General features: G+C 60.1%; 1 protein-coding gene across 1 annotated transcript in view; it reads left to right on the top strand.

The window, feature by feature from the left end:
* Nucleotides 1–25,596, top strand: part of LOC119103132 (syntaxin-binding protein 5) — a 90,973-nt gene that overhangs the window by 52,425 nt on the left and 12,952 nt on the right. Inside the window, exons 6-12 of the mRNA XM_037226583.1 lie at nt 810–944; nt 2,342–2,405; nt 3,553–3,760; nt 9,545–9,620; nt 11,778–11,825; nt 13,661–13,815; nt 23,590–23,794. Coding sequence (XP_037082478.1) covers nt 810–944; nt 2,342–2,405; nt 3,553–3,760; nt 9,545–9,620; nt 11,778–11,825; nt 13,661–13,815; nt 23,590–23,794 — 891 coding nt within the window. The remainder of the gene's footprint in view (nt 1–809; nt 945–2,341; nt 2,406–3,552; nt 3,761–9,544; nt 9,621–11,777; nt 11,826–13,660; nt 13,816–23,589; nt 23,795–25,596) is intronic.

Raw genomic sequence — 25,596 nt, 5'->3', positions numbered from 1 at the left:
AGAGAGAGAGAGAGAGGAGAGAGAGAGAGGAGAGAGAGAGAGAGAGAAGAGGAGAGAGAGAGAGAGAGAGAGGAGAGAGAGAGAGAGAGAGAGAGAGAGAGAGAGAGAAGAGAGAGAGAGAGAGAGAGAGAGAGAGAGGGAGAGAGAGAGAGGAGAGAGAGAGAGAGAGAGAGAGAGAGAGAGAGAGAGAGAGAGAGAGAGAGAGAGAGAGGGAGAGGAGAGAGAGAAGAGAGAGAGAGAGAGAGGGAGAGAGAGAGAGAGAGAGAGAGAGAGAGAGAGAGAGAGAGAGAGGAGGAGAGAGAGAGAAGAGAGAGAGAGAGAGAGAGAAGAGGAGAGAGAGAGAGGAGAGAGAGAGAGAGAGAGAGAGAGAGAGAGAGAGAGAGGAGAGAGAGAGAGAGGAGAGAGAGGAGAGAGAGAGGGAGAGAGAGAGAGAAGAGAGAAGAGAGAGAGAGAGAGAGAGAGAGAGAGAGGAGAGAGAGAGAGAGAGAGAGAGAGAGAGAGAGAGAGAGAGAGAGAGAGAGAGAGAGAGGAGAGAGAGAGAGAGAGAGAGGAGAGAGAGATAGAGAGAGAGAGAGAGAGAGAGAGAGAGAGAAGAGAGAGAGAGAGAGAGAGAGAGAGAGAGAAAGAGAGAGAGGGAGATATTATTATATTATTATATATATATAATAATATATATATATATATATATATATATATATATATATATATATATATATATATATACATGCACATATATAATGTACACCAGTGTGTTAGTCTGCATAACGCTGTCGCTGCAAGATGATTGAAGGCGGGCTCCTTATCCTCAGGACGACCTGCATCAGCCTGCCGCTGCAGAGCAAATGGCTTTACGTCGGCACGGAGAAGGGCAACGTGCACATTGTCAACATCGAATCTTTCGTCGTCTCCGGCTACATCATCAACTGGAACAAGGCCATCGAGCTGTAAGTGAGCCTCGCCGTCGGCTGGCAAGCACACATGTGCCAGACGTGTGCGGCGGCACAGTCTAACTGGAAGCCCACCTGGATGTCTCGCGGGCTAGTCCACGTCGCAGGCTGTCTTGCGGCTCCGGCCGCCTGTCAGGCGGCGCAGTCTACGGTTCAGGCGGCCTGCTGGGCGTGCTCGCCGGCACAGTGCGCCGCCCAGGCTGCGGCTGCGGGCCGCCGCCGCGGGTTATCGAGCTCGCGGCGGCCGGGCGGCCACGTCGCCGCCCGGCCGCCCATCTGCCGATCGTATGGGGCCGCAGATGGGCCGTGCGTTGGGCTTTGTGTCGCGGCGCGCTGTTACCGGCCGAGATTGTCCCGGAGCGGCGGCGAGCTGCCGCCTCCGGGCTCGCTATTGACCTGCTTGGGAAGGCGGCGGCGGCCCGGTCCCCCGAGTCGCCCGGCCGCCAGTCCCGCCGCCGTGTGCCGGTCCCCGGTGGGGCAGCGAGCCACGCGTGCTCGACCCGCGCCTTCGGATCAGTCGTCGGGTGAGGCGCGCCGGCTGCCGCGCGGCGTCGGGCGCCTGGTGCTGCGGCCTGCCTGGCCGCACACCTGTGACCGGCAGGTGCGCGGCGGACGCTGGCTGTCGGCTTGTTTTCCGGCCGGCGGATGAAATATTCAGCGGCGGGTCACTCGGGGCGCGCCGCACGCCGGCCGTGGGGCGGGGCGGAGCCGGAAACGGCGCCGGGTCACGCCGCACCGCCGGCACGCGACGGCCGCGGCGGCCGCCGCCGCCCCCCGGCCCGGCCGCGGCCAGCTGGAGGTCAAGGGCGGGGACGACACACGTGCGCCGCGCCGCCGCTGGGAGGCCGACCGGTACTAACCAGTGTGGTCTGAGCCCCGACAAAGTGGCGCGATTCACTATGCATGCGGGGCGGGGTGTCACGTAACCGTCGTGAGTGCCTGTCGAGCTGTATTGACTCTGGAGCGCCTCTATGAACGGTGTCGCAGTCGGTCACGACTGCGACACCGTCGTGTGGCCCGCGCGGGTGTCGTCAGCCGGGCGCCGTGCCTGTCCATGCCTGTGTGTGTCTGTGTCTGTGTCTGTGCCCCTGTGCCTGTGCCTGTGCCTGTGCCTGTGTCTGTGCCTGTGCCCGTGTCTGTGTCCGTGTCTCTGTCCGTGTCTGCGTCTGTGTCTATGTCTGTGTCTGTGCCTGTGCCTGTGCCTGTGCCTGTGCCTGTGTCAGTGGGCTCACCACCAGCGTATCCACTGATAACGGCGGGTCGGTGGCGGACCATCGCCGAGCGGTGGCCCTAGACCACCCCGCCGATCTCCAGACCCGGCCGAGGGCGCGGGGGAGGCCGCCCGCCTTGCTGCCGCCCGTCGCCACTGACCTCTCGCCGCCTGTCGGCCGCAGGTCTCGGAAGAACCACCCGGGACCGGTGACCTGCCTCACGGACAACCCGGTGGATAGCAACAAGGTGGGTGCACCGCCTGCGCTTCTCGTCCTTCTATTTGAACTCTGTCCCTTCTCTCTGTAATCAACCCTAGTTTACCTGTCTTTTAGCTGGCAACAGAGTGCTATATTATCACCCTGTTGATCTGTACATATCATACTACATCACTCTTTGTCCAGATCTGCTCCCTTATAACTCCCTCTCGCGTCCTTGACATTACGTCTCCCTGCTTCCCGACTCACTTGATTGCCATGTCAGTCTGCCGTGTCACCGTGTCAGTCTGCCGTGTCACCGTGTGTATTGAGGCGTGGCTGGCGGCCGGGCCGGCTAGCCAGCGCAGCCGACGGGTGACGCTGACGGGAGCGTTGGGACAGCTCGGCGCGCGCGCACCTGTGCCGTCGCTGCGACCTCACAGCTGGCGCTCCCGCAGCGCCCAACCAGGCACGGCGTGTCACACAGAAAGCGGACAAACAGAAATGTGCCGCACTTTTGAACCGGCTTGGCGTTGCACGGTTGGCAGATAGGGTGATGGAACTCCCCACTCCGTGCTTGAACCGTCATTTCGATGACGTTCGTGCCAACAGGAAGCATGAGTAACGCGATGCCTTTTCCAGTCACGCGGAGCACACGCCACCGGCCCGGCGCAAAGTGTCCTACTGGTGTGACGTCTGCGTATGCGCATGACCTTCGGACGGCGGCCGTGAGCAGCCGTGCCCGGCTGACCCCCGAGCGGCCGTGAGCGGCCGTGAGCGGCTGTGTCCGGCTGACCCCCGAGCTGCCGTGAGCAGCCGTGCCCGGCTGATCTGCGAGCGGTCGTGAGAGGCCGTGAGCGGCCGTGAGCGACTGTGCCCGGCTGATCTCCGAGCTGCCGTGAGCGGCCGTGCCCGGCTGACCCGCGAGCGGTCGTGAGCGGCCGTGAGCGGCTGTGAGCGGCTGTATCCGGCTGACCCCCGAGGTGCCGTGAGAGGCCGTGAGCGGCCGTGAGCGGCTGTGCCCGGCTGATCTCCGAGCGGCCGTGAGCGGCTATGCACGGCTGACCACCCCCCCCCCGCCGTGAGCGGCTGTGCCCGGCTGATCTCCAGGCGGCCGTGAGCGGCCGTGCCCGGCTGACCCCCGAGCGGCCGTGAGCGACTGAGCGGCTGTGCCCGGCTGACACCCGCCTGTCCGGCAGCTGCTGATCGGGTTCGAGACGGGCCTGCTGGTGCTCTGGGACCTGCGCACCAAGGCCGCTGACGTGCGGTGGCAGGCGGCCGAGCCGCTCCGCTCGCTCAGCTGGATGGGCGACGGCAAACAGTTCGTATCCTCGCACACGGACGGCTCGCTGCACACGTGGCACGTGAAGACACCGCTGCGACCGGCCAGCGTCGTCTTCCCGCACGGTAAGTGGCCCGCCGCCCGCCGCCCACCGCCTGCCACCCCCTTGTCGCCTGTTTGCTTAACGTCGCGGCGTGCTTCAATGGCTCGCTTTTACGAGGCTCCCCCAAATTGGATGTGGGCCCACAAACACGGCGGCGCCAAAATCAAGAAGATATTCATCGTGGGCAGCCGCGGCGCGGTCCGTGAGAAATGCCGGCAATCTGGAGGCGGGCGCGGCTATATATGACGAGAGTTAGCCGGGTATTTGCAATAGTGATCGACGGCCGTGCTGAAGCGCTCGGACCCTGGCTTGATTCATGGAGGGCTCGTGGGCGGATCCCGCCAATGCCAACTGGAAATGGAATACGTTTAATGCGGATGAATGTGTGCTTGCGTTGCATATTGCGTGCGGAACCATCAGCTGGGTGGCAGAACCCAAAATGCATAGCTGTCTAGCCCTCGCGGAATGGAATTAATGCTTACATAATACATCAGTGGGCCACTAGGAGAGTGAAATTGGTGCTTGACTGTACCTGGTGTGACGTGGTGAGCGGGCAGTTAGCATTAAGGAGCGTCAGGGAAGCATCATGAGCCGAAAGAGAGCGCCAGGCGTGGACGTCCGCGTCTGGAGGGAGAGACCCGAGCATGGCTCTTGAACCATCGAACTTCTCGTGTAAACCCGCGTCTTTCACGTTGCTGGAACTCGGTGATGATAACGTCAGTCGGATACACTTAGATAAACTATAGAGATAAGCTTATTAAGAGGGCTTTACATTGGTGGCACTGGACTGCGAAGGTATCCTTGCGTGTGTTCGATGTTGCGTAGCATGTTGTCGATGCCCTGATGCCGCCGTCCAGTTAGTGCCACTCAGCTTCAGCAAATAGTTTTCCCTCGGCCCTCTGCCAAGCAGGATTGCAGACGATTGTATTCGTACCATAGAACGCTATTTCACATCCATCCTTTGCTGGGGTGACTCTCTGCTCAGTTACCGGCTGACCCTGTGGAGCGTCGGGCGAAGCGGATGTGGCCTTCCTTATGCTTAGCAGCGGCGAATCAGATGGTTTTCTCGAGACTCGAGCCCAGGGTCCTTGAACTACCGTTTTTCCATCCAGTCTTCCCGGCCGCAGGGCGGCAATCCTGCGACTGGTATGCCTTACGATTGGCACGACTGAGTGCCAAGTGAGACTGTCGAGCCCGGTCCAGCCCGTGCTAGCGTCCCGTTGACGGAGGCGTGGCGATGCTTTCTGAGCGCCCTCCGGGCCGTCACGGCGCCGGGCGTGCTCTGTTGCGCCGTCGCCGAGCTCGCCCGGAGCGGCCCCGGTCAGTCAGCCCTGCCGAGCCGGAGCGGCTCCGGTCAGTCAGCCCTGCCGAGCCGGAGCGGCTCCGGTCAGTCAGCCCTGCCGGGCCAGAGCGGCTCCGGCCAGTCAGCCCTGCCAAGCCGGAGCGGCTCCGGTCGCGCGGCCCCGCCGCGCCGTGAGCCGCTGAGCCGGAGCCGCCGAACCGGAGCCGCCGCGCCGTGAGCCGCCGCGCCCGGCCGGCACGTTTGTGGCGTCCTCTGGCCGCGAGCCGCCTCCCCCCCCCCCCCCCCCCCCCAGCCGCTTTGCTCGCAGTGCGGCGCCATTAAATGATCACGCCTGGACGCGGCGTCTGGGCGGGAGCGCTCGGCCGGCAGTGGCGCGGGCTCTGGTCCGCCGCGTTGGCTGATGACTTCTGACGGCCGCCGTCGGGCCTCGTCCGGACCGGTAGAGCGGGCAGATGGAGCACGATCCACTGGGTCCGTGCGTCCTATCATGCCGCATGACAGCAGCTCGTCCTCCATCGTACACGGAAGCCGCTCATCCCATTGTGGTGCACAGGAGTCGCTCGTCTTGTCGTGGTCCATCGGAGTCGCTCGTCCCACCATGGTCCATCGGGGGGGCTCGTCCCATCACGGCTCATCGGAGTCGCTCGTTCCACCACGGTCCATCGGAGTCGCTCGCCCCACCACGGTCCATCGGAGTCGCTCGTCCCACCATGGTCCATCGGAGAGTCGCTCGTCCCATCGCGGTCCATTGGAGTCGCTCGTCCCACCATGGTCCATCAGAGGGTCTCGTCCCACCACGGTCCATCGGAGTCGCTCGTCCCACCATGGTCCATCGGAGAGTTGCTCGTCCCATCGCGATCCATTGGAGCCGCTCGTCCCACGATGATCCATCGGAGAATCGCTCGTCCCATCGCGGTCCATTGGAGTCGCTCACCCCACCATGGTCCATCAGAGGGTCTCGTCCCACTACGGTCCATCGGAGTCGCTCGTCCCACCACGGTCCATCGGAGTCGCTCATCCCACCACGGCCCATCGGAGTCGCTCGTCCCATCATGGTCCATCGGAGAGTTGCTCATCCCATCGCGGTCCATTGGAGCCGCTCGTCCCACGATGGTCCATCGGAGAATCGCTCGTCCCATCGCGGTCCATCGGAGTCGCCCGTCCCACCATGATCCATCAGAGGGGTTCGTCCCACCACGGTCCATCGGAGTCGCTCGTCCCACCACGGTCCATCAGAGTCGCTCGTCCCATCACGGTCCATCGGAGTCGTTCGTCCCACCACGGTCCATCGGAGTCGCTCGTCCCACCATGGTCCATCGGAGAGTTGCTCGTCCCATTGCGATCCATTGGAGCCGCTCGTTGCATCACGGTCCATCGAAGCCGCTCGTCCCACCACGGTCCATTGGAGAGTCGCTCATCCCATCGCGGTCCATTGGAGCCGCTCGTTGCATCACGGTCCATCGAAGCCGCTCATCCCACCACGGTCCATTGGAGAGTCGCTCGTCCCATCGCGGTCCATTGGAGCCGCTCGTCCCATCACGGCCCATCGGAGAGTCGCTCGTCCCATCGCGGTCCATTGGAGCCGCTCGTTGCATCACGGTCCATCGAAGCCGCTCGTCCCACCACGGTCCATTGGAGAGCCGCTCGTCCCATCGCGATCCATTGGAGCCGCTCGTCCTGACGTTCTGCAGCTGGACCCGTCACTGTCCATTGTAACAGTCTGTCTCATTTCTCTTAATTTACCAGAACCACCCCGCGTCTTTCCAATCCATTCTGGGATCTGCTGGTCCGTCTTTTGCAATTTATCGCGACCACTCATTCCGTCTGTCCCAATCTATCTGGGGCGTTTGTTCGGCACGTGGCGTGCGCGGCATTGGCTTGGGCCGCCGGGCGCCGGGCCTCGCCTGGGCTCCGTCTGACGGTGCGGCCCGACGTCGTGCAATGTGTCCTGGTCGCCGGCCGCCGCCATCGGCGTGGAAAAACACCGGCCTTGTCGTTAGGGGCGCGGACGAGCGCAGCGAGCGTGATGAGGAGGCCCCCGGCCGCGCCGGGTCGGCAGCCGTCGGCTCTGCACGCGCACTGCGCCACCGGGCTGGGCGGCGATGGTGGTGTCTATGAGCCCAGCGAGACGGAGGTGCCTTGCACTGCCGGCGGTGATGAGAAGGGGAGGCGTGGCAGACATGTCAGCCCTGGCTCTGAACGCGGGGCGTGTCAGTGGTCGAGCCACCTCGGCTACCTGTGGCATGGGCTAGCTGACGTGGGAGGCGTGCCGTGCCAGTGGTGGCCCGGTTGGCCACGCGACGCTGGCGTCCACAGTTTTACGTGCGGCCAGAAATGCCAAACGACTTCATCAGCTCTTGTGCAGCGTCGTTGTCCTCAGCGGCAGCACAATCTCGAGCCCGCCGCTGTAACGCCCTGCACCATTAACGCGGGCTCATAATGCCAGCTCTCGGCGGGTGGCCGCGGGCCGACCGCCGGCGGCCGTAAATGGCCGCCGGCGCTGCGTCCCGTCCGGGCACAGCGCGCCGACGTGAATACGGCTCCTTTGCGCCCCGCACCTGGCTTTGTGAGGTCGATCCCGGCCCGGCGGGCGGCGGCGGCGGCGGCGGCCGGCTGCTCATGACGTCAGCACTCGCCCCGGTCAGCGTCTGACCGTGCATCACTGCGGACTGAGCGTGGCAGGCGGGCTGGCGCGGATCCCCGTCATGGTTTAGTCGCCGCCTCCGCCTCCCCTCAGACGTGGACTTCGGTGGGCGTTGCTAGGGTGTGCGAAATTGCGCGGTAGCCGGAGACTGAGCCGACTCAAATGCTTGTGTCACGACTGCAAAAGGGACGTTTTGTTTAACGATTAGACGCGCTTGGCTCTTGTAAAAACCTGCACAAAATCGGCCTGTCGCTCCTTAGTCTATATGGTTTTCCTGGAAAATCGCGCACCATGTTATTTGTGCGTCCGTCATGTGTTGCCGTCACTCCAATAGCCCGTCCGCGAGGAGTGCTTACATTGCTTATAGTTCTTGCACGACCCACACAGTTCTGCCGGTCGCGGCATTTATAATTCTATTCCAATCACCTTTTCGGTTCGAAGCCGCTGCTTACGGAAAGAGTGAACACAGTCGGACAGACAAGTCTTCATGCCTATGGCGGGCAAAAAGCGAATCGGGTTATGACCTCCAGTGCGCGAGTTATAATGCATTATACCGGTATGTTCCGAGGTGCATGGAATATAAACTCACACGTGCTTATTGCGCGGTCGAAAAAACTGCTCATGACTAACGGTTCATCGGTTTAATTACGGCTTTAGCTTGATGAAAATTGTGATTGGGCTATGATGGCTGTCATGCTGTGGTGTTTAATTCCCCTTTGGAAAAAATGCTAGTTTGTGAATGTTGACGGGACCCTTTATGAGCTATAACAATCGGGACTATGAGCTATAACAAAGACTGCACTTCATGCTGGGTAGTCTGGCACGCTTACGTTTGGGCACGCACGCACGCACGCACGCACGCACGCACGCATATATATATATACATATATACATATATATATGTATATATATATATATATATATATATATATATATATATATATATATATATATATATATATATATATATATATATATATATATATATTTGAACATCACTCGCAGGGAAAAAAGCTATTTTTTATATCAGGCCATGCTCTTTAATCGTAATTACGACAAAAAGGGCGTCTGTTAGCGAAAGAAGACATGTTTCAGTCCTACGTAGGAAGACACTTTCACATGTGCAAAGGAAAGAAGTTATGGAAACTCCGAGCCGTTTAAATTATATGTTAGTTCGAGCAGAGATAAGGTTTGAAGCATCATTTGCGGGGACGTCACATTCGCGCATGGTTAACGGGGTTGATATATTAAATACCATCTAAGGTATTAGATACCACCCGATATATTAGATACCACCAGCGTATTGTTGGTACCATCAACACCCGTGCCGCGGACGTATGGAGAAGCCTTATAAGGCCAGTGGTCCGGTCCAGTCTGTCCAGCCAGTGGCCAGTGGTCCGATTTGTCAGATCTGAATGGCTGGCAGATGTTGAATGGGTCACAGTTTGTCGTACATCTCCACGAGTCCATGTGACGTCACGGGCGGCGGCGCCCCCTACAGCAGCAACATTGCTGTTCGTGCAGCGAACCGAGCGGGAGCCGCCTGCTATTTATCTGGTTGGCGTGCAGTGTTATTGCATTAAATTTGCATTGTTTCTGTGTACACTCATTTCGATCGAGTGCATTTTGCATCAAGCAGCTCCACCTACGGAGACAAACCGAAACAATACTGGCCTCGTTTTTGCGCAAGTTGCTTATAAGCTGTCAGATGAGATGATGTGTCAAATGAGGTGACGCTGTGACCCACCCGCGCGTCGCTTATGTCAGCGCGACGATCGCCTCCCCCGTGGGCTTCAGTGTCTGTGACGGGCACTCCGTACGGCTGTTTGTGTCTGACGCCCAACGCATGCCTGTTGCAGCGAAAACGAAGGAAAACGGCAAGCAGGAGCCGTGTAAGCCGATCCAGAAGGTGCAGTGGCTGTCGACAAGAGCCGGGTAAGCAGATGCACTGGCTGACCTCGCCTGGGAGCTGGCGTGTTGTGCATTAGCCTTACGGTGCCTCTGTGGCTAACAATGAGTCCCGACGGGCTTCAGCGGGCGTAACTGAACTTGACTGAGTGCCATGGGACATTGTGGGGACTCTGCTAGAAAGCGCCGGTCTTCGACTGGGCGCAACTGTGGCTGGTTACGTCCCTGTGGTGCTGGTTAAATGATTTCGCCGGGCTTGCTGGGCCAGCCGACGACAGCTGGCGGGCCATTATTTATTTGACGTTCGGGGACGGACGCGCAGATGTTCCCAGGTTTGGTGCCGTCCGGCCTTCCAGGCAGTCAGTTCTGCCGCGCTGGTTTGTCTTCCGCCGTCGGTTTACGCGGCGCCAGAGGCAGAAGCTCGGCGGGCGCTTTGTCGGCTGCGCTGCGTGTGGGACCCGACGGCGGCCGTCTCGGGGGTCGCGGCTGTTGCAGACGGCGGCCCGGCGGCCACACCCACCCGACAGCGGCCGTCTCAGGGACGGCGGCTGGTGCGGACGGCGGCCCGGCAGCTTCACCTGTCCGATTGTGTCAGAGTCGCCGCCACAAAGCACCGGCCGCCGGCCGCCGATCAATCCCGGTGGCATTAAAATATTTAGCGCTGAGATCGGCCATCGGCCGACGCTCGTTTGGGGGTTGTTTACTGCGCTCGTTACGTGCCGGCGCGGCGTCGTCACCAGGTGGCGCCGATCGCGCCCGCCGGACGCCGCTGCTGCGCGCCGCTGGCGTTAACCGCGTTAGCGTAAGTTGATTGCAGCTTGTTTTGCGCAGCGGCGATGCTGCGCCAAACGCGCGGGTTCGATTGTATTGGCAGCGGCCGTCGGCCCCCTCGCGCTGTTCGGCTTGTTGGCCGTGCACGCTGGGCGGCGTGGCCTGCGTGGCCGTGGCTGGGCTGCCGAGTGGCGCGCGCCGTGTGCCGCCGCCGCGCCGGTCCGCCGAGGCTCGCGGTGTAATTGGACGAACCGCGTGGGGCAGAACCCTGGCGCCGGTACACTCTGTCTTGAGTGGGCCGACCAGTTCCGTAGATATCGGTCGACAGCGGCAGCCGACGGCCAGAGCGCACGGCCGCTGCTGGTAGCAATGCGGGCCGAACAGCATGGCATTAGCTGAAATGAGGACGTTGTTTGTTTGCTGTCAGATTGCAATAGGACGCCTGCTGCAGGCCTTAGATAGGAAGTAGCGATGAGCGTAGGGCGCTGGTGGTGAGGTGCGGTTTAATTGAGATCGCGTGCGCGTGCTGGTAACAAGACGGCGCCCAAAATAGAGAAACGTTTCGTTTACGGGCTGGACGACACGTTAATCTGTTGCTGCCGACAGCATTCGGAGTAATGACGGGGGCCGGGCGAGGTCGTGCAGGATGTATCTAGAAGAGGGCGTGAGGAGCGCCTGCGCGGACGGCGCGGGGGCGGCCAGACGGTGGAAGTGGCCCCACTGCTGATTGGTTGCTGTGTTGACACGGGACGAGCGCGACACCGGAGACGAGCGCACGCGCGCTGACGGTGACCACGGCGTCTCCAGACGACGCACCATCCGCGCCCGCTTGTGTCCTCTCTGCCCTTGCGGTCACCCTCTCGCTCGCTGTCACGCCCTGTCACGCCCCCTCCGCTCTGTCCCACTCTGTCCCAATCTGTCCCGCCCCGTCTCGTTCGGTCGCTCCGTCTCGTTGTCTTTTCGTTCTCATATTTCCCTCCACTCTTCATTTTTCTCACTACTGCCGCCCATAATCCCTGTTTTCCTTTTCCGTTTTCGCAAGACTGCCCTCTCCGAGCCAGAGCTTCCAGAGCTTTCTCAGCTCGAATCGTAAATACGCCAGTGACAGACTGTAGGTCGCGCCCGAAAACGGTTTGCGTTACAGATTTGCCCATTGATAGTATAAATTAGTAATGTACCGGAGCAGTCAGCTTTGAATGCGATTGGTGGGCCTGTATTTGACTGAAGCGGTTGCCATCCGGCTGGGGCTGTGGCCCATCGCCGACCGGCACTAGCTGTGGTGACGCACTGGGCTGCCCATCACACATCACCGAGCTGCCTTTCACTAGCCATGTGCTGACCAGGTCACCGGCCGGCGCCGCGGCCGTCCCTGGCGGCGCCAGTGTGACCACATGACCGTGTTTTGGTTTTCAGGCTGCTGGCGTCGCTCAGCTCGCTCGGCTGGCGAGAGGAGGAGGAAAGGTTGTTGTCTGTACAGTGCATCGTCTCCTAGCGCGGCCGTAGCTGGCCCCCACGCCTGTCGCCCGCAGTGTCCTGGCGTCGCTGCTTCCTGTCCGGCGCACGCTCCTGTCCTCTCCTGACCCGCACGTGCCGACAGGCGGGCCCGGCGCGGCTCCCTCCTGCTCTGCGTGCTGCCCCAGTCGGCCCAGCGAGCCAGGTAGTCAGCCCCGCTATTGACCGCGGCGCCGGCGCGCGCGTTCGCGGCTGCTCAGCGTGGCGGGACCGCGGCCGGCGGCGCCCGGCTCTCCGGGCTGTACACAGCGACGGTCGAGGGCGCTGCGGCTGCGTGCAGTGCCGCTGGAGACTCCGGCTGAGGCGCCCCGCGCGGCTACAGCTGCCAGCGCCTGTGTGTAGTCTGCCGCCGTGCTCGGCCCCGCTGCCGAGCCCCGCTAGCAGCGCTGTACGGACGGGCGTGCGGCCGCTGTCGCCGGCGGGAGACGCTCCGCCAGCACTGGCGAGGAGCCGGGCTGCCGGCGGCCCGGCGGCAGCGGCCCTAGGGCAGCGTGCTGGGCCTTACCCGGCCCCAAGGATAGGCACATATTGCCTCTCGAGTGGGCAATATCGCACAGAGCGCGGGACAGCGCGCGGCAGCACGCGGACGCTACCTATTGTCGGGCTGTCGGCTGTCAGGCCCGTGCTGTGCTCACCTGCCGCTCGCTCTGGCTCGGTTCTGCCAGCGTTCAGCCATTGACCGGCATAGGGAGGTTTCACTAGCGGCGTGGCGGCCGTCTTCGGAGCTAGGTGTCGAGACCGAGTGTAGTCCCCCCCCCCCCCCCCCCCCCCCCCGTCCAGCGCCGTCGATCCATACGCGGCAGCTGTCCGGGGCGTGCCATCTCCCGGACACGCGGCTCGGGAGGGACGCGCCCGGCCGGTAGGGGTGGACGCCGGCCGCCAGCGGACGCGGTGTGAGGCGAACATGGCGCGCCGCGGCCGTGGCGGACAGCCGGCCGGTGGCGCGTTCGCGCGTCGTCAACCCGACGGTCCTCGGGAGTAATGGCACGAGCTGAATCACCAATCTGTATTTATGGCATGGCTTGCGGGCCGTGGGGTCGGGTTATGTTTGGACCGTTTGCGGTTGTGAACCCGTGTTTGTGCTTACTACCATTCTGATATTAGCTCAGGAGTAACTTGCACCGCATTGCCCTTATATAATAGAGTCACTAGGACTCGTGAATCGATCTCTTTGTCCATGTGTTATTTTGTAGCACCCGCCTCTTATGGTTTGCCGAACAGGAAGCACCCCTTAGCTGAGAGATAGTCGTAGTTCGCTAGTTAGATGCCTAGATAGAAATAGCTGGAGATCATTGCACCGCTGCAGCTATGTGAAGTTATATTAGTGTATGTACGAGGCAAAGCTTGCCGTAACGATTGCAGGCTGACTCTGCCACCACAGAAAGGTTCGCCCTCAGAATCATATAATTAATCAGCCATTCACTCTCAGAGGATGAAGTCACGGCGTAACCCGTTTCCCGTCTTCTGCGAAGTTTAATTTCCCGTGACTTATGGGCTCCATGTATGATACACATGGTTCAAAGGATGCTGAACTCGGAGGCAGCAGGCAGTGTCGAAAGTCTGGAGTGTGGCCGTGGACGGAGCTCGATCCGTTTGTCTCCCCCCCCCCCCCACGTTCGAGGCATTGCTGCTGACCCCGGCCTACGCACGTCGCACCCATCGGGGCTGCCTCTGTGTGCCGCCCGCTGCTGGCTGACCTGGGGGAGGGGGGCGGGGCTCTGTGTGTGTCCCGTCCCTCGCCCTGTAGCGCCGCCTCCGGCTGACCGCGCGCCGTCGGCCGCCAGCGAGCCGTACGTGATCTTCACGGGCGGCCTGGGGCACGACACGGCCGGCCGCACGCCCAGCGTCACCGTCATGCACGGCAAGACCACCACCGTGCTCGAGATGGAGCACAACGTCATCGACTTCATCGCGCTGGTCGACACGCCGTATCCCAGCGGTGAGTCGTCGCTGTTGGCGCCGCTACCGGTGCTGACGCCGGCGCCGAACGTCCCGCAGCGAGTGATGACCGAGACAACAATCTGGAATCGATTGGCATTGGTGGCGTGGGCTGCGCCACAGTGGTCGCTGGCAACCGAGCATCAACACTGCGCCGCTGAAATGACTTCTGATTTATGCATTTGGCACACAGAGACTTGCACGTAATGTGCGGTTATTGCGGTGTTCTTTGATGCCAATGGCGATTAAGGCAGGCTGTACGTACAATGCCGGCATAACGTTGGCGAAATGGCTGGTTGCCAAGATACATGGTGTAAGACGGCAGCGATGGCTGGCAGGACCGGGTAAAGACGAAGGAGCATAGTGTGAAAAATTCGGTGATTTGAGCGAATGTCATCACGTACAGGTGTAAAGGCCCTGTTGCGGTAATAGTTAACTATATTGCTGATTGTTAGCCCTTGTTTGAACTATTACGCTGGAGGAGTTAATCATCCCGGTTTTGAATAAACAACTACTGATCATAACCGTTTTCACCAAGATTTAGTGCGAGAAACTTAAAACATTTGTTCTTACCCGTTGCGGCCATAACAATAGGGGTGCGTGTGAAAGTGTCGAAATATTTATGTTGCATGTTGCGTAACCCTCGCCCCGATCAGGGGGGGGGGGGGAGGGGAGGGGGATCGATGCGACTGAGGTTTTCCGACAATAGCTTTACGGCATGCTGTTTAATCACGCCCAGATTTCCAGGAGCCTATGGGTATTCATATGCGTATTTTGACACCTAAAACGTGTCCTTGGTATTTCCGATTTCTGAATAGAAACGTGTCCTTGAAACGCTGCGCACTTATCTGCCGCGGGCGCGGGCGGCGAGCGGCGATCGGCGGCTCAGCTAGCCACAGGCGGCCGGTGACACTGTTACACTGGCTGAGCCCTGCGTCGACCGGCGGCTCAGGTAGTCACAGGCGGCCGGTGACACTGTTACACTGGCGGAGCTCTGCGGCGACCGGCGGCTCAACTAGTCACAGGCGGCCGGCTACACTGTTACACTGGCGGAGCCCTGCGGCGACCGGCGGCTCAGGCAGTCACAGGCGGCCGGCGACACTGTTACACTGGTGGAGCTCTGCGGCGACCGGCGGCTCAGCTAGTCACAGGCGGCTGGCTACACTGTTACACTGGCGGAGCCCTGCGGCGACCGGCGGCTCAGGTATTCACAGGCGGCCGGTGACACTGTTACACTGGCGGAGCTCTGCGGCGACCGGCAGCTCATGTAGTCACAGGCGGCCGGTGACACTGTTACACTGGCGGAGCTCTGCGGCGACCGGCGGCTCAGGTAGTCGCAGGCGGCCGCTAACACTGTTACACTGGCGGAGCTCTTAGGCAAAATTGCAGGAGACGCCGGGGTGAGTTTCATTCTGCTACGCAGTATTCTTAACGTATATTGGCGTGTGAAGCTGAATTAGTCCGATTTTCGGGGGGACTTAACATTTGCTCTGGCCAAATTGGGTCAATTACTGACCTAGCAACACAAGCCTTGCAGCTGATGTGGAGATCTCACTGTTATCTATGCTCACGCTGTTTCACTGTTTTTCATTCAGTTTTTCCGCCAGGCTTTATCATTCATACCTTGGAAACGGCGCGGACATCGTCCCCTCCCATCCCCTATCCGTTGACGGTATGAAAAACGACAGGTCCGGCCGCGGCTTAACCTTTTTTGTGATGCTGCAAAACACAGTTCCTGGTAACACGCACACGCAACCAACCTTTCAATGGGAAAAATAAGTGCTGAAAGCTTTTTACAATGTAAGCTTTTCCGCGTAAATTGATGCCGCGTTTGACATGGTTGCAACATATTACGGAGGGTGGACCCGGCCATTGACAGCCGTGGGTGGACGTGGACGTGTGTTCTGTAGCCTTAACGACCAATGTAGTCGAATCGCATTTGACTTGCTTCAATTTGACTCATAAATCGCGTCCTTACTGTTTATGAGACATTTGGATCGAGCAGCTCCGAGCCAAGTGCACTCTGTCTACTGTGTGTCTTTAAAGTGGCAGGAATTATGATATATTGATGGACGGACCAAAGAGGCGGACGGTTATGAGGCATATCTGCCATGCCATGCAATGGCATAGCGCGGCGGTGTGTGATCAGTTGTTGCTTCTTGTCGGGAGGGAGGAAGGCTGTTGCCTTTGTCGCCACGGAAAGCTCAACGGTGGTCTCACGCTTGTGAATCTTGCCTTTTCCGGTTCATAATTGAGTTGAAATTACTCGTGTAGTTAATGAGCTATATTGGGCGAATTTTCTGTGCGTTTTGAGCTTTCTGAGGTGGAGACACTACGCTGCGGTGTAAACATGTATTTGTAGATGAATACCTCAGACTTGGAAGTTACAACTTTTTTGCACGCATGTCTCAGTGAGGAACTCCCACTAAAGGACGTGGTTTGCAAACGTTCGAAAAAGTGAGGCGTTGTCTCATGACCCGTTGATTCAAATGAAACGCTGGTCGTACGTGCACTTAAACCCATAGCAATTCATGCATGTCGCTTAAATTGTTCCCATCAGCTCAACATAGCAAGAAGATACGTTGTTCATCGCAATGGGCTGCCTTCTTGTCCTTAGCAGCCTTTTTCAAAGAAAGGCGTGACAAAACACACTCGGTTCGAACCAAGAGAAGGGCGAGGAAACGGAAGGGGGCGAAGACAGGGTGGCCGGTCTGCAGCTTCGGCGGAGTTTTCTGGCGGTCATTACGTGGAGCGTTGCGGATAAAAAGCGTTCTTTCCCCATTGCACACTGTAGCTTCGTTCGCCCCCTGGACGAGACGATCTGTTCGCCAGCCTTCGCTATGCCATTCACATGTAACCCGATTATTTTGCGGCAGACATCCAATTTGATTTGTGGAAGAAACACCTTGTGTGTTATGGTAGATAGAACACAACAGTCACAACCCATAATGCCATACAGCGACTGTTATAACCAGCATATAATGCACGACATTTGAGTCATATTTGATTCCACTAATGGCCAAGTTTTACGTTTCGGCGCCCGTCTACGTGATCTGGAAACGCGATAGGTGTCCCTGAAGTTTGGAAGGGTATTGTGGCGCCCTGGGTATGAATGGGCAGAGATGGACTTCGGAACTCAAACGGCACAACTTAAGTCCACCATCGTCCCAGTTAAATGGCGCAACTTAAGTCCACCATCGTCCCAGTTAAATCGCGCAACTGAAGTCCACCATTGTCCCAGTTAAATGACGCAACTTAAGTCCACCATCGTCCCAGTTAAATGGCGCAACTTAAGTCCACCATCGTGCCAGTTAAATGGCACAACTTAAGTCCACCGTCGTCCCAGTTAAAAAGTAATATGTGAAGTGAGGACTCTTGGCGCTTAGTTTATGAGGTACTCTCATGGACTTGTGCGGTGGCATAATCCCTGAATGTCGCAGCGAATTCGCATAATGCTCCGATGAAAGCAATGTCGAGGCTTAAATTGCATCGCATTGCTAATTCGGAGATGCGGGCGGCTGCACTTGAGGTGTGATGAAAAGGTTACCTCTCTGGAAGGTACATAGTTAACTCTTGCACATCCACGTTAATAGAGGTCAAACCAGTCATCAATGATTGAGAGGTGCAGTTACGTACTCAAATGCTGGCGTGTACGGAGTGCATATAACATGGGGCCAAGAAAATATCAAACCAACAGACAGCATGCTTCGTAACTGCCAGAACGTGAATCATCATGTCAGATTAAGCCACTGTAGCGCTACTTCTTTCAGACCTCTCAAATTGTGACATACCTGATTGTGCCAATTCAGGTCAAACTCGTTTATTTCCCTCCATACGCGTGCGAGTCGCATTTTCCAGAGCTGTTTTTTTTTTGCGCGCGGACGGTGACGCTGCCAGGCATGTCCGATATTGCATTTGTAGGACCGAAACCATCACCAAGTCGATCCGCCAAAGTATCGTAAAACGAAAGAAGAATTCATCTTTTATCCGCTACTTCTTTGCAAGTTAAAAACCATGCGTATAAAACAATGGAGACGGTGCCGAAAAGTTCGCTGTTGCTTTTCCCGGTTGGCTACACAAAATACACTGCAGCCGACAGCTCTAGAAGTGCTTGAACTTTCCGCGCTGTTTCTGGGCTTTTTCACCTGCTTGACTGCGTCAAAGTCCGCTTAATTTCCAGCAGGCTTCAGATTTTGCCGACAGTGTAACGGCGTTGCAACAGTGCGAAATGATTGCGTGTTGCCAAATGTTGACGCTCTGGAATTCGGGGCCACTTCAGCCCCATTTGATTGCCGGACTTCTAAAACGAACGATCCATTTCTGACACGCACGCGGCCGCGCCAAATCCAATTGCAGTGGATTAGTCGCCATGGGGAGCCCGGCCACTCGACAAACATGTCAGCCGGGGCTGTTGAATGGCGGGGGACGGCGCCACGGACCGCAGGCGGAAAGCACTGCGCCCGGAACGTGGCCACGTGCTGGGCGCGGTGTCGGAGGTCGCACTCGTCAGCGCCCTGTGAGCAGCGCTTGGAGTCGGAAGTCAACAGACCAGGGGGCCAGTTGACGCCCTGTGCCCATGCATGTCGCGCACCGCAGGCTAGAGGGGCGTATTGCCGCACTGGCACTCGGAGGCCGCCGCTGCCCGCCGACGCCGTGCGCCCGACGCCAGGCGGCCCGGTCGCCACGCGCGACGTCAGAGGCGTGAGCACTGACATTGCTTGGCGCAACTAGGATGGCTGTTTCAAGTTAAGTGTCAGAATGAAGAGTGCAGCAAATGATGTGCGCGAGAAACAGCAGGATGAACTGAACGATGCGTACATCATGATGTACATCCGGCAAAAAGGCATTAGTGCTATGTTAAAGTATTACTCTTATGCCTTTTTGCCTTTGGACGGCAGCATTTATACCGCTCAAGCAACAGTTCCCACAGTCAAGTCCCGAAACACTGGAGGGATAGTTAACGTAACTCACGAGGCAAACGGTCACATGCATCAGCTGCGCTCAAACGTAGTCTTCGAGCGTCTGCATTTGTTTTGGCTCCAGGCGCGGCTGCAGCCCTGTCAGAGTGGGAAGCTCGGGACAGAGTGCGGGCGGACTAGAGCTGACGCGGAGGCAGGGCGCCCGTGAACTGACGCGGAGGCAGGGCACCTGTGAACTGACGCGGAGGCAGGGCGCCCGTGAACTGACGCGGAGGCAGGGCGCCTGTGAACTGACGCGGAGGCAGGGCGCCTGTGAACTGACGCGGAGGCAGGGCACCTGTGAACTGACGCGGAGGCAGGGCGCCTGTGAACTGACGCGGAGGCAGGGCACCTGTGAACTGACGCGGAGGCAGGGCGCCTGTGAACTGATGCGGAGGCAGGGCGCCCGTGAACTGACGCGGAGGCAGGGCGCCCGTGAACTGACGCGGAGGCAGGGCACCTGTGAACTGACGCGGAGGCAGGGCGCCCGTGAACTGACGCGGAGCGTTTTGAACGGAGCACAGGTACCGTGTCTGAGAAAGGGTTAGCCTTCATCACAACGAGGGCATGTATCAGTGCTCACCGCACTTGGTCCAAGCGGCCCCGCGTTCTTTCGGGCCTCTGACCCGCTCTACAGTTAGTTATGCGGCGCGGACTACGTGGAGCATTAGGTAGAGCGTACAGAGCACAGACGCTGGATCGTCGCCATGGCCCTGGCACGCTAGCGAGGGAGTATGAAGCATGAAGAAGAGGAGTGTTGCTTTTATCTTGTCCGTCGCATTCGTAACACGGATGCGTAAGCCCGCTGCAGTGCTGCTTCACAAAACTGTCCGATTGGTCGTTAGCCGAGGACACGCCCACTTTGAGCCTGGGTCGTGGGAAGACTTGAGCGCCGGTTCCCACACGATGACATCCTGTTGCACACGACCCAGTGCTGCAGCTGTCGGAGTTGGAGCGAGAGTGGCCTGGCCGAGCGAGCTTGCCGCGGGAATGTCTCGGTTACGGGAGTTCGTTTAGCCTTCTGGACTTCGTTGAATGCTTTGGGCGCCGTCGCGCACGCCTTAACTTTGCTGGAGTGGTTTGCGGTCGTAGGGGAGGTGGATGGGGGCGGCGGCGAGAGGCTATAACTGCCGACTGAGGAGAGGTGGCGGCACGAACGTCTCCCGCGGGATGGCGGGCGGCGGCGCGCGGGTCGAGACCGTGGTCGCCGATATCGGGACAGCTCGCTCCCCTGGCACGTGGGCTCACACCCACACGAAATGAGAGTCACGGGTCGACCCGTACGGACGGGCCTCAGCCAGTCAGGTTTGTAGTAGAAGTATGACTAGTAATTGGGTTTTGAGGGTGCATCAACTGTGGTGATTCCTTGCTGCCAATCAGGTTTTAAGTGCGCTTGTGCGTTGAATTGGAGTGGGTTGTTTTCGGGTCATGACGTCGGCGAGCCGACTTGGGCCTGCTGGTAGGTACGCAGACGAAGCTCACTGCATGTGGTGTGGCTTCATTGCTAATGGCTTCACACCATCAGGGCGAAGAACGGAATCAGACCGATAACAATGGTCGGCACTTCGTAAGTCCACGGGTGACACAACTTATTTAGACACGAACCGTATTGCAGCTGTCAACAATTTCACTGTACATGTCACTGCTCTGCGACTTGCAGCCTTAGACCGTCGTATACCGACACTGGGTACATAGTCCCTCAGCTCGAGCTCCAGGTGAACGTTGGTGACATTTTCGTCCCGCTATTTAAACCAACGAAGTTGGTTTTTACCTGGGGGTAAAACGCTTGCTTCATCTAACGCATTTTGTCTCGGCCGAACCGTCAAAATTGCATACAGTTTTTGGTAGTTATTGCCGGAAACACGCACACCTTGCCAGTGACAGCCACCATGGCATGACCTGCCACCGACAGCCACCATGGCCTGCCCTGCCAGTGACAGCCACCATGACAAACCCTGCCAGTGACAGCCACCATGGCATACCCTGCCAGTGACAGCCACCATGACATACCCTGCCAGTGACAGCCACCATGACATACCCTGCCAGCGACAGCCACCATGACAAATTCTGCCAGTGACAGCCGCGACGGCGCCACTGTCGTCCCGGCGCCATCCACGTCGCACATTGGTATGCATTCGCACGGCAGCCCTGATGGGCCGGCCATTTTTGACGCGGTGTTAAACGCTGCGCGATATCCGGCAGTGAGTGCCGACGTCAGCGCCGTCTGCCTGTCACCGGTGCGACGCGAGGTGCGACGCGAGTGGGCGCCGGCGGCCCGCCGTCGGCACGCCCTGACGCCGGCAGAGGAGCACCTCCAGCCAGCCTCAGTCGGTTTTCGCCGCCGTCCGTCTGCGCCATGTAGCCGGGATCCGGCGGCCGCCGCGGGCGAGTGCTGGTGGGCTGCGCCGTGCGGCGGCGGGCGGTCTTCAGGCCGTCTCCACCCGACGACGGGCGGTCTTCAGACCACCTCCGCCCGACGGTGGGCGGTCTTCAGGTTGTCTCCGTCCGCAGGCCGTGTCCGGCTGTCGGCGGGCGGTCTTCAGACCACCTCCGCCCGACGGCGGGCGGTCTTCAGGCCATCTCCGCCCGACAGGGGGCGGTCTTCAGGCCGTCTCCGGTCGTCGGCGGGCGGTCTTCAGGCTGTCTCCGGCCGGTGGTGGACGGTCTTCAGGCCATCTCCGCTCGACGGTGGGCGGTCTTCAGGCCGTCTCCGGTCGTCGGCGGGCGGTCTTCAGGCTGTCTCCGGCCGGTGGTGGACGGTCTTCAGGCCATCTCCGCTCGACGGTGGGCGGTCATCAAGCCGTCTCCGCCCGACGGCAGGCGGTCATCAGACCATCTCCGCCCGACGGCGGGCGGTCATCAGACCATCTCCGCCGACGGCGGGCGGTCTTCAGACCATCTCCGCCCGACGGCGGGCGGTCTTCAGCCCGTGTCCGGCCGTCGGCGGGCGGTCTTCAGGCCGTGTCCGGCCGTCGGCGGGCGGTCTTCAGGCCGTCTCCACCCGACGACAGGCGGTCTTCAGGCCGTGTCCGGCCGTCGGCGGGCGGTCTTCAGGTCGTCTCCGGTCGTCGGCGGGCGGTCTTCACGCTGTCTCCGGCCGGTGGTGGACGGTCTCCAGGCCTTCTCCGCCCAACGGCGGGCGGTCTTCAGGCTGTCTTCGGCCGTCGGCGGGCGGTCTTCAGGCCGTCTCCGGCCGTTGGCGGACGGTCTTTAGGCTGTCTCCGGCCGGTGGCGCGAGCGGTACGTTGCAACGCTGGGCGTGTGGACTGCCGGCGGCTGGAGCGGCGGTGGCGGGCGGCGCGGAGGACTGCTCCGGGCCACTGCGACCGCTCTGTGGGCCACAGGCGCCGGCCGAAACTCGACTGAGGTGACGTCACCGGTCACAGTTGGATACATTGGAGCTGCCACGGAACCCCAGCCACCAGCGTGTCTCACAAACTGCACCGCACAAATAGATATTGTCATAGCTGATTTGGAATAAGACACTGAGTAATGGTGACCTGGCTGTACTGAAAACAGGAGCTTCGGTGGCTGAAGTTTGGCTCCACCTGCCGCAGGAGTTCCGCTTGTCTTCCCCCCCCCCCCCCCCCCCGACCGTCGGGTCGGGACCGGCATTCCAGGGGGACGGCTAGCCACCGTCTCATTGCTGACCTGTGTGGCCGTCAGAGCGAGAACAGTGGGACGCGTTCACACGTGTGCGGTCCGGCAGATCGAGGCGCGGGGAAGGCGCTGTGTCTGGCCGTCAGTGAGGTCAAATGCCGGCCCGGGGCTCCAGTTGTGCCTCGCTTATGACACCGTCAGCTTTGGCCCGCTGCGGCACGCTGGTGCTCGACGGACGGGTGTAATCGCCGCACTGGGAGGAGGCGCAACAAGCGCATCCTGTCACGTGGGCCAGGATGTACTTGTTCTTCTCATTAGTGGTAAAATGACCACTGTTGTATGTTTTCGATAAAAACATCAACTCGGGCCAGCTGGTCGGCTGATCACTGGGACGCGATCACGTGATCACACGCACAAAAACCTCCAGACGCCTGTGACAGCTGGAATGTGCTTTGAAATGCTTGCGTGCCCGACTTCCGCGGAACCAGTGTCTGGTCTTACCTTTAACACCCCCACTGGGAAATGGCGGAAAGGTCAGCATTTCTGCACTTCAGTAGAACTGAAATGTTAAGCGGCCGGGCAAGGTTGTGCGAACGCGTCCCTCGGCGTTACCTCGGAATAGATTTGGCTATTCTTACACCCGGTCTCCGACGGTGATTGTATTCGGGGCCGAGTGCTCCCCGGCCGGCCACCAGACAGCCAAGGCCACGAACGGCTCTGTCGGTCTGTTTGTATCGTAGGATTACTCAAGGTTGCGACCGAATGGAGATTGTTATCTGATTGCGTTATCGAATCGAATGTCAATCGCTCTGCGGCTATAAACGCAGATGATTGGCGACGAGATTGATTACGTTTTTTTTTTCTTTTACACAGCGGAAGTGAGCACTAGTATGCTGACCGCCCGCTGCGCGTCGAGTTGTTGGAATCAGATGCCTGGCGAATATGCGAATACCTGTGCCGACCACATTTGAGTTCAGGTTTTTCAGTGACCGAAATGCACACCATAGTTCCAAGACTCGAGGCTAGCTACTTTATCACGCACCCACGCTTTGTGCCACTATGCTGAGTTGGATGTGTGCTGCCAGGTTCCGTGCACTCTCTTGCCGTAGGTCGGCTCTGAGCAGCGGCACTGTCTCGGTGAGCCTGCTGTCGGCCAGGTTGCCTCCGTCGCCGTCATGTCGTGCGCCCGTCTGAGCGGCGCGTCTCGCCGCCGGCAGAGTTCCAGGACCCGTACGGCATCGTGGTGCTGCTGCAGAACGACCTGGTGGTGGTGGACCTGACGTCTCCTGGCTACCCGTGCTTCGAGAACCCGTACCCGATGGACCTGCACGGCTCGGCGGTCACCTGCTGCACCTACCTGGCCGACTGTCCCGGCGACCTGGTGCCGGCCCTCTACAGTGTCGGCACCGCCAAACAGAACAGGTCAGCCGAACAGGGCAGGCCGGGCCGGCCAACCGCGCCCGCCGCCCGCCGCCCGCCGCCCGCCGCCCGCCGCCCGCCCTGCACGGCGTCGGCGGCACCAGCCGGACAGGCCGCCGGCCGACAGGCGTCTTGTGTGCGTTTGTGTGATGTGGTCGAAATAGGCGGCCACTGGTCCGGCGCCGTCAGCTGGGTGGCTATCGTCCGTCGCCCGGCGATTTATGGCCCGTTTGTCGCCGCTCAGTTTGTGGCGGTGGCGATCTATGAGATCGCCCGGAGCGTCGCGTCGAATGATGTCGAGTTTGTCTCCGTGGACTGCGGCCTCGGCTTAAGGATGGTCCGTGGCCCAGGGGGTCACCGGGGGTCGGCTAAAAGGACGCACATGGAATCGGTCACCGTGGGCAGGTGACGCACAGGGAGTGAGTTGCCGGGAGTCGGCTCGGGTGATGCGCCGTCTGCAGGCAGACTGCGCGGGCAGCGCCCGCTTAAATCACCCGAGGTCGGTCTTTTTGCGCTCCAGTAAGAAGCGACGGCGCCGGCGTCTCCGCCCGCCCGCTTTCATCATGTCGTCAGTGTTGACTCTGTCGACTTCTTGTGTTTGCCGTCTTTCTCATTAGGTCCTTTCTCCTTCCGCGCGCTGCTCACTCGCACACACACATGCACACCCACGCACGTACGCACGCACGCATACACGTACGCACGCACGCACGCACGCACGCATGCACGCACGCACGCACGCACGCACGCACGCACGCACGCACGCACGCACGCCCCAGAGACGGGCACTGCCACCGGAGCCGGTGCTCGGTCCGCGTTTTGTTGGGCGTCGTCGGCCGATAATGACGTGTACTGACGAGCGCGTGTGTCGCGCGCGCGCTCGCGCGCTCCGACCGCGGCGGCATCGATCGGCCTTCCGTTCCGGACCGCTCGGGCCACGTGGCGCCGGGCGGCCGCGCACCTGCCGCGGCCGCCGTCTCCCGGGCGGCAGCGGCTATTTGCAACGCCGGCTGCAGGCGGCACCGACCGACGGCTCCGCTGGCGACAGCCAGCCCGGGCCTGCAGGCGAGGCCGGCGCACTGTGCCCGCCCTTTGTGTCCGCCCCCTGTCTGTGCCTCTGCTGCCCGTGTCCATCCGCCGGAGGACGGGAACTGGGCTCATGTGAGCCCGAGGCTCTCATCAACCGAGACTCTTCTGCCCGAGGCTCTCCTCTGCCGAGACTTTGCCCTACCCCTATCGTATTAGAAGCTCACTTCCCCTATGGTTCGTTGCGTCTCGTCTTGACTCTGTGCACCACTTCTCCTCGGCTCTCTTCCGACAGTTTTTCGGGGCTGCTCGCGTTTCTGGGCCTTTGTGGCCCGGCGCGTTTGTCCGCCGTCTTCCTGGAAGAGGTAATACGACTGCCGCTGACGCTAACAGCGACTAGCCACCTCAGGGACCTGGCTGGCTGATGACCCAGCCGGAGAGCACCACTCCTGGACGGCCATTGTCGTGTGCGGCCGTCATTCCCCACGCGCTCATCAGTGCGACGCTTCCGTCATTGCCGCTTACGTTCGCCTGTCCGGCCTGTCTGCGTATCCATCCTGCGTGCGGCCACCTGTGTCCGGTGTGTCCGGGCTGCGTGTGACCGCCCGTCTCGCGCCACAGTGGCCGGGCCGTCAGCCGCGCACGAGCCTGCCATCGAGCGGCAGCACGCTGTCCGGGCGGGCCGCACGCTCGCACGGGCGGTGGGACCGTCCGGCCGCCCGTGGCGGCGACCGCCGGCCAGCTGTTCTGGTTGGCTGAAGAGTTGGGCCTTTGTGTCGAGT

This window comes from Pollicipes pollicipes, unplaced genomic scaffold, assembly GCF_011947565.3.
Source record: "Pollicipes pollicipes isolate AB1234 unplaced genomic scaffold, Ppol_2.1 Scaffold_5724;HRSCAF=6776_pilon_pilon_pilon, whole genome shotgun sequence".
Lineage (NCBI taxonomy): Eukaryota > Metazoa > Arthropoda > Thecostraca > Pollicipedomorpha > Pollicipedidae > Pollicipes > Pollicipes pollicipes.
This window is presented reverse-complemented; position numbering and strand designations above follow the sequence as displayed.